Source organism: Neofelis nebulosa, chromosome X (genome assembly GCF_028018385.1).
Source record: "Neofelis nebulosa isolate mNeoNeb1 chromosome X, mNeoNeb1.pri, whole genome shotgun sequence".
NCBI lineage: Eukaryota > Metazoa > Chordata > Mammalia > Carnivora > Felidae > Neofelis > Neofelis nebulosa.
In genome coordinates, this window is record NC_080800.1 from 52,546,866 (window position 1) to 52,556,119 (window position 9,254).

The 9,254-nt window shown below is 38.4% G+C and overlaps 1 protein-coding gene across 7 annotated transcripts in view; it reads right to left on the reverse strand.

Moving 5' to 3' along the window:
• The window catches only part of ARHGEF9 (Cdc42 guanine nucleotide exchange factor 9), a 205,743-nt gene that overhangs the window by 80,605 nt on the left and 115,884 nt on the right, over positions 1-9,254 (reverse strand). For all 7 annotated transcript variants that reach the window (XM_058712278.1, XM_058712280.1, XM_058712274.1 and 4 more), the window contains one exon: positions 5,638-5,817. In XM_058712278.1, coding sequence (XP_058568261.1) covers positions 5,638-5,817 — 180 coding nt within the window. The remainder of the gene's footprint in view (positions 1-5,637; positions 5,818-9,254) is intronic.

The window sequence follows — 9,254 nt, forward strand, 5'->3', positions numbered from 1 at the left end:
CTTTAGCCTCTACTACAAAGCTGTCATCATCAAGACAGCATGGTATTGGCATAAAAACAGACACATACACCAATGGAATAGAATAGAAACACCAGAACTAGACCCACAAACGTATGGCCAACTCATCTTTGACAAAGCAGGAAAGAACATTCAATGGAAAAAAGACAGTCTCTTTAACAAATGGTGCTGGGAGAACTGGACAGCAACATGCAGAAGGTTGAAACTAGACCACTTTCTCACACCATTCACAAAAATAAACTCAAAATGGATAAAGGACCTGAATGTGAGACAGGAAACCATCAAAACCTTAGAGGAGAAAGCAGGAAAAGACCTCTCTGACCTCAGCCGTAGCAATCTCTTACTCGGCACATCCCCAAAGGCAAGGGAATTAAAAGCAAAAGTGAATTACTGGGACCTTATGAAGATAAAAAGCTTCTGCACAGCAAAGGAAACAACCAACAAAACTAAAAGGCAACCAACGGAATGGGAAAAGATATTTGCAAATGACACATCGGACAAAGGGCTAGTATCCAAAATCTATAAAGAGCTCATCAAACTCCACACCCGAAAAACAAATAACCCAGTGAAGAAATGGGCAGAAAACATGAATAGACACTTCTCTAAAGAAGACATCCGGATGGCCAACAGGCACATGAAAAGATGTTCAACGTCACTCCTTATCAGGGAAATACAAATCAAAACCACACTCAGATACCACCTCACGCCGGTCAGAGTGGCCAAAATGAAGAAATCAGGAGACTATAGATGCTGGAGAGGATGTGGAGAAACGGGAACCCTCTTGCACTGTTGGTGGGAATGCAAACTGGTGCAGCCACTCTGGAAAGCAGTGTGGAGGTTCCTCAGAAAATTAAAAATAGACCTACCCTATGACCCAGCAATAGCACTGCTAGGAATTTATCCAAGGGATACAGGAGTACTGATGCATAGGGGCACTTGTACCCCAATGTTTATAGCAGCATTCTCAACAATAGCCAAATTATGGAAAGAGCCTAAATGTCCATCAACTGATGAATGGATAAAGAAATTGTGGTTTATATACAAAATGGAATACTACGTGGCAATGAGAAAAAATGAAATATGGCCTTTTGTAGCAACGTGGATGGAACTGGAGAGTGTGATGCTAAGTGAAATAAGCCATACAGAGAAAGACAGATACCATATGGTTTCACTCTTATGTGGATCCTGAGAAACGTAACAGAAACCCATGGGGGAGGGGAAGGAAAAAAAAAAGAGGTTAGAGTGGGAGAAAGCCAAAGCATAAGAGACTGTTAAAAACTGAGAACAAACTGAGGGTTGATGGGGGGTGGGAGGGAGGGCAGGGTGGGTGATGGGTATTGAGGAGGGCACCTTTTGGGATGAGCACTGGGTGTTGTATGGAAACCAATTTGACAGTAAATTTCATATATTAAAAAATAAAAATAAAAAAATAAATAAAATTAAAAAAAAAGATTATAAGCCTCCCCAAAATAAATAAATAAATAAATAAATAAATAAAGGCTAACTAAAAAAAAAAATCTCTCAAAACTAAACAATAAGAAAACAAACAACCTATTTAGAATTTGGCAAAAGACATGGACAGATATTTCACCAGATTTTATACAGATGGCAAATAATCACATGCAAAAATGGTTAACATCATTAGTCATTAGGAAAGTACAAATTAAAATCACAATGAAATACCACTACACACCTATTAGAATGGCTTTTTAAAAAAGAATGAAAAGAAAAGAAAAAGAAAAACACACCTATCATGAAAAAGAGTGAACCCACAGATGGAAACAATCTAGTAAACAACCCAGATATCCTGGAATGCACTGGTGAATGGGTGGTGTATTCATACAATGGAATATTACTAAATAATCAAAAAGAACCAACTGCTGATACATGCAACAACATGGATGATATCAAAGTCATTTTGTTAAGTAAAAGAAGCTAAGCACAAATATTATTAATGTATTATTCCATTTATATGACACTGTAGAAATAGTAAAATTATTGTAACAGAAAGCAGATCAGTGTTTACCAAGGGCCAGGTATGGGAGCAGAGACTGGCTACAAAGGGAGAATAAGAGAACTTGATGAAGTTACAGAAATGTTTTATATCTTGATTATGATGGTAGTTACACAGCCATATACATTTATTAAAATTCACCAAATTATATGCTAAAAATTGGTGATCTTAGTGTATATAAATTACACCTAAACAAAGCTGATTAAAAAAAAAGACCTTGTAGGGGTGCCTAGGTGGCTCAGTCGGTTAAGCATCTGACTCTTGGTTTTCACTCAGGTCACAATCTCATGATTTCATGAGTTTGAGCCCTGTGTTGGGCTCTGCACTAACTGTGCAGAGCCTGCTTAGGATTCTAGGTCTCCCTCTCTCTCTGCCCTTCCCCCACTCGCACTGTCTCTGTCTCTCTCAAAATTAATAAACTTTTTTAAAATGACACTGCAGAACTGAATAATAAAAAGGTAAACAATCCAATTTTTTTTAAAAAAAGGCAAACTAACATGTAAAAGAATGATAACATACCATATGTAGGTAGAGTTTATCCCAGCAATACAATGTTCATTTAACATACAAAAATTAGTCAATCCAAATTAACCACTTTATTTTTTTTTTTTTTATATGTCAAATGAGTGTGCTCCTTTATTTTTTTTTATTTTTTTTTTTTGTGTGTGTCCGAGTCTTTTTTTTTATTTTTTTATTTTTTTTAATTTTTTTATTTTTTAATATATGAAATTTACTGTCAAATTGGTTTCCATACAACACCCAGTGCTCATCCCAAAAGGTGCCCTCCTCAATACCCATCACCCACCCTGCCCTCCCTCCCACCCCCCATCAACCCTCAGCATAAAATACCTAGGAATAAATCTAACCAAAGATGTAAAAGATCTGTATGCTGAAAACTATAGAAAGCTTATGCAGGTAATTGAAGAAGATATAAAGAAATGGAAAGACATTCCGTGCTCATGGATTGGAAGAATAAATATTGTCAAAATGTCAATACTACCCAAAGCTATCTACACATTCAATGCAATCCCAATCAAAATTGCACCAGCATTCTTCTTGAAACTAGAACAAGCAATCCTAAAATTCATATGGAACCACAAAAGGCCCCGAATAGCCAAAGTAATTTTGAAGAAGAAGACCAAAGCAGGAGGCATCACAATCCCAGACTTTAGCCTCTACTACAAAGCTGTCATCATCAAGACAGCATGGTATTGGCATAAAAACAGACACATAGACCAATGGAATCGAATAGAAACCCCAGAACTAGACCCACAAACATATGGCCAACTCATCTTTGACAAAGCAGGAAAGAACATCCAATGGAAAAAAGACAGTCTCTTTAACAAATGGTGCTGGGAGAACTGGACAGCAACATGCAGAAGGTTGAAACTAGACCACTTTCTCACACCATTCACAAAAATAAACTCAAAATGGATAAAGGACCTGAATGTGAGACAGGAAACCATCAAAACCTTAGAGGAGAAAGCAGGAAAAGACCTCTCTGACCTCAGCCGTAGCAATCTCTTACTCGGCACATCCCCAAAGGCAAGGGAATTAAAAGCAAAAGTGAATTACTGGGACCTTATGAAGATAAAAAGCTTCTGCACACCAAATTAACCACTTTAATAGATCTAAGGCTAAAAGCATGTAATCACTTCCACAGATCAGTGGTACTTTTTGTTCCCCACGGGACATTTGTCAATGTCTGGAGACATTTTTGGTTGTCACAACTCGGTGGTGGTAGGGTACTACTGGCATTCAGTGGGTAAAGAACAGGAATCCTGTTAAACACACTATAACGCACAGAAAAGGCTCCAAATGAGAACCACTATTCTATATTCTACTTTCACAAGCAACACTATGCTTATGATGTCTATACACATTGCTATAAGATACCTACATCAAGTTTGTTGTTTGTTGCTATAATGTACATACATCTAGTCTGTTGCTTCTTGCAACACAATACCCCACAGTAAGCATCCTCTATATATTTCTTATTAATCCCCTAATGGTAAATATTTAATTTGCTTCCGTTTGCACTCCACCACGTACAATACTGCCATTCAATCCACAGCCTTGCAAATGCTCCAACCTCTATAAGAATTTCCCTGGAATATATATTCAAGAATGGAAACACTATGTCATACACATGTTTAACTTTGATATATACTGCCCAGGTATTTCCTGAAATGGCTAGACTATTTAAAATACTGTGCAGAAAAAGTTAATTTATCAGGCCTGAGATTACTATTCTTAGAAAGGCCTGCTTGGATGGTTGGTTCTTGACTGGTATCTTGGAACTTGGATCTTAAGAGGGTTCTCACCATTCCCTGGCAAGAGTAGCTCACTGTGCCTAAACTGCTTGTATAAACAATGTGGTTTATACTGAACACCTGCTTCTCTTTTGGGAGTCTGGAACTTTGGTACATTCTAGACAGAACATGCCTACATGACCAGTCCCCTATAAAAATCTTGGGTACTGAGCCCCTAATGAGTTTCTCTGGTAGAAAACATTCATATGTATTGTGACAACTCATTGTAAGGGGAATTGAGTGTATCCTCTGTGATTCCACTGGGAGAGGTCTCTTGGAAGCTTGTACCTAGATCCCTCCAGACTTTGCCCCATGTGCTTTTTCCTTTTGTTGATTTTTCTTTGGATCTTTTATCCATATAAATCACAATCATGAGTATGAGTATGAGTATATGAGTATTTTTATTTGGACCTTTTATCTATATAAATCACAATCATGAGTATGAGTATATGCTGATTCCTTCTAGAAAATCACTGACCATAAGAGTGGTCTTAAGGATAATCCCCCAATGAACATTGCCATAAGCAAAGCAGGAGCATTTACAAAATGATTTACTTCTAACTGCACACTTTTACGTGTCATTTGAATTTTGAATCCTGTTATTACCTCTTTAGAAATCAATACTTTATAAAAAAAAAAAAGAGAAGAATTGTCAAAACAACTAAGTCACCTGTAAATGAGACCCAAAAGATGTTAGAGAACTGTAGAAGTATACAACGAAGTCTTCTTATATTCCAGATGAGGAAGCCCAAAGAAGTTAAGGGCCTTATCCAAAGTTACATAGACTGTCATTACAGACACAGGAATAAAATCCTTGCTTTCCTATTTCCTAGTTCTCCTTTCTCTAAGTCACATGGCCCCTTTTCCTACACTTCTCACTTTCTCTACTTTAGAGTACCTTACCTCTCTAAATGCCTTGAAGGGGCCTACTTTCATGCTGACTATATCTCTCAGATTTCTGGATTTTCCATGCAGTGAATATGTTCAGAGTTTCTTTCAAAATAGTGGGTCCCACAGAAACTGAACCCAACAGGTACATAAAAAATAAGATGAAGAAAATCCTACTTTGTAGCTGTCTTGAAGGAGAGAAATTCATGGTAAAGAAAGAGTCCTAGGCCAAATCACAGTGCCCTTCCTAAGTCCTCATACCCTGGCAGTGGGGTTACATCAGGGTTAAAATTATCTATCCCTCACCATAGGACAAAGAAGCTGAGCAGGACCAGAAAATTCAGACACTCCTTCCATTTCTTCCTAACCTCTCTCAAAACCATCCCCATGGGGGAAGATGCTTACGTGCTCCAGGAAGCAGGGTCCTATCTCACTCAGGTGGGGGTCATCATTGTTGTACTGTTTCTCCAGGTCTCTCACGAAGCCCATCTGAAACCTGTAGATGTCTTCAATATTCCCAAAGATCACCTTCAGTTGCTCATCGCTGAACATGTCTCTTCTCTTCCGGCATTGCTTCAGGTAGCCCTGCACACAAAGGAAAAGCCCAGTATGAAGATGTTCCTGACTCCTCGAGGGCTTTACCATTTATTAAGCACTGAGAAGATTCATTACTGTTCTATGAAATAGACAAGGAATAATCATTTCCATTTTTCATATGAGGAAATAAATGGAGGTTGTTAGAATGAAGCTACTGTACCAGTGAGTAATTAGGGAAGTTAGATCGCAAGGAAAGTTCTTCAGAGTGCAGAATCCAGAGTATAGAGCTTTTCCCACCATTCTAACCCCAAAAGTCATAAGGCCTTTTCTCAGAACCTGATTAAGCACAAACATTTTTTACTATTTTAGTAGTTATAGATTTAGCTAGATCCATTCACATCTCAAAAGTCTTATTTTTATAGGACCAATCCAAAATGTATTAATAACATTGACAATTTGGAAACAGGCCAAGTCAGGAAACTTCCCAACAGGGAATAAGAATTAACAAAACCAAACCATTCCTTGAAGAGAATTTCTTACCCATCTAAGATAGCTGACCGGGAAAGATCATCGGGATGAACTTGGCCAACAAGTCCACAAATGCCCAGGCATGGTGTTTTTAACAGAGTTAGCATTCAACACACATTCATGAATAAATAGATGAATTAATATAGTTAGTCATTGATGATAGGGTAGAATCAATGAAAAAGATTCTGATAAGAGAGCACAAATGTAACACAACCAGCCTCAGGGCACATTGTAAGTCAGGGTAAAATGAAAGAAAAAAAAGGAAAAACAAGCAGCCACCATCTTCCATTCTGAACCAACTGATGTAAAATTTTGATGGCCACTACCCTCATCATAAATCATTAGCATTAAATGTTCTTGGTGAGACTAAATTATGGTGATTTGCTTTCATCTAAATGCTAAACGTGATTTTTGTAACATCTTAAGTGTTGAGCTCCTAATGAGGAATGTTGTAGTCACTAACAACTGTCTACAGCTCCACTTTGTCTCCCCTTAACACAGCTTCCAATAAAACCATTCATCTAGGCATATTCCATGAAGATCCTTATCCCTGGCTTCAGTGCCTTTTACAACCTCTAACAAAATCTCATTTCTGTGATCACTTCTCACCTTCCAATTTAGCCATTAAATACTGTCATTCAACAATTTGTAGGTTAATAGTCTGTGCCTGTGTTGACATTTATTTGACTAATGGCTGTTGCTCTCTTTGATTGACATGCTCAAGTTGTCCTGCATTCATTCATATCCAATTCCTGGCCAGGAAGAAGATGCCCTCTATTTCCAGAATACCCTTTTAGTGCTAATCCCTTTATTGAAATAGCTCCCAAAATTCTGCCTCTCTAGAAATCATTCCTTGACTAAGAGATAGAGAAATAAACTCCCTGCCTAATATGTAACTCCCAGCATTTGCTTGTTTTTGTCTCCCTCCTTTCCCTCCCCCATCTCACCTCCTCTCTCTCACCCTATCACCTTTGGAAGTGTCTTAGCTATAGTGGAGAAGGGAAAGCAGTTCCATTCCAACATTAGGCAAAGGGGCAGCGATTTCCTCCCAGTTTTCTCCCTAAGGTAGGCCTCTGAGCACAGTTGGAAAAAAAATGGTAACAATGTCACTTCAGCATGTCATTTCTGGATAAGTAGTAGGTATTGGTGAGTAACCACATTGGGAGACAAAAGAAGCCATGCTGGACAGCTCATTCAACCCCTGAGAAGCAAGTTCAGAAAATACTTAATAGTTTTGTTCATTGATCCTATTTGAAAGGTCTCAGGAAGATAACAAATAACTATCACATCCCCAAAGTGCATCAGGGATGCTAGATCTCAGAATCAGTATGGAATATAACAGAAATGAAAAAGAAGGGAAAAAATTGGGTTCTGGGAAAGAAAGAACTGATAGATATATCAGTACAGCTTCCTAATTCCCTAAATATGCAATTTATTGCCATTATCAAGGACATAATTTTCTATTATATATGTTGTAGCAAGGGACTATTAGTTATATAGGAAGAGAAATGTAACTGCCCATAGGATGGTGAAACCCTAGAGTGTTTTGTCAACTTGTTTTTCTTAAAAGTGTATATATACCACATCTTCTTTATCTATTTATCAGTTGATGGAAATTTGGGTTCTTTCCATAATTTGGATATTGTCAATAGCACTGCTATAAACATTGGGGTGTATGTGCCCCTTCAAATCAGCATTTTTGTATCCTTTGGATAAATACCTAGTAGTGCAATTGTTGGTCATATTGGCAATCAAAAGGAATGATTTTTTTTCCATTTTCAATGACATGGATGGAACTAGAGTGTATTATGTTAAGTGAAATAAGTCATAGAAAGACAAATATATTATTTAACATATGTGTGGAATTTAAGAAACACAACAGATGAACGTAAGGAAAGGGAAGGGAAAAAAAGATAAAAACAGAGAAGGAGGCAAAGCATAAGAGACTCTTACAGAGACTCAATAAGAGAACAAACTGAGGGTTGCTGGAGTGGAGGTAGGTGGGGGGATGGACTAAATGGATTATGGGAATTAAGTAGGGCACTTGTTGGGATGAGACTGGATGTTATATGTAAGTGCTGAATCACTGGGTTCTACTCCTGAAACCAATATTACACTGTATGTTAACTAACTTGAATTTAAATACATTTTTAAAAAGTGAATGTTAGATATAAATATGTTTTGATGCATTTAGCTTTATGGAATATCATATAGCTATTAAATATGATTAGAAGCCTGGCTAAAAAGGAGAGGGAAGATGGTGGCAGAGTAGGAAGACCATAGGCTCCTCTCATCCCATGAACACAACTAGATAATTATCAAATCATCCTAAATACACCCAGAAATCAATCTGAAGACTGACAAAACAAACTCCACAACTAAAGGGAAAGAAGAGGCCACATCAAAGAAAGTAGAAAGTATGGAGACATGGTTTAGGGGAAAACCAGACTGCAGGTGCTGTGGAGGGGAGGGAGCCATGGTTGCAGAGAAAGGTGAGAGAGAGTAGAGCACACAGGAGAATGCACAAGCAGAATGTTTCCCCAAAGACATTGGCTTGGAAAATGAGAGGAGCTGAATTTTGTGAGTTCTTGCAACCACTGGGACTAAAGGCCTGGAGTTTTAAAGGTCAGCAGGTTTGGCTAGGATAGAGCCTGGAGAGCACTGCCCTGCTCCTGGAGAGAAGGCAGGCAAACAAACAACTCAGGGCAGAAGGCATGGAAACAGTGATTTGAAGAACACCTGAGGCACACAGTGGGGAGATTATCCCCTCTTCTTGGAGCTTCTCTGAGAGGCAGAATTCACTGAGACACCTTTTCCAGGAAGAAAGGAGCTGGCTGGCACCATTTCACTCCTCTGCAACTCAGCATAAATGCAGTGCCACCTGCCAGAGGCAACAAGGAACTGACACTGGCTGCCTAACTTGATTACACCGAGTCTCACACCCATGTGCTCCGGTG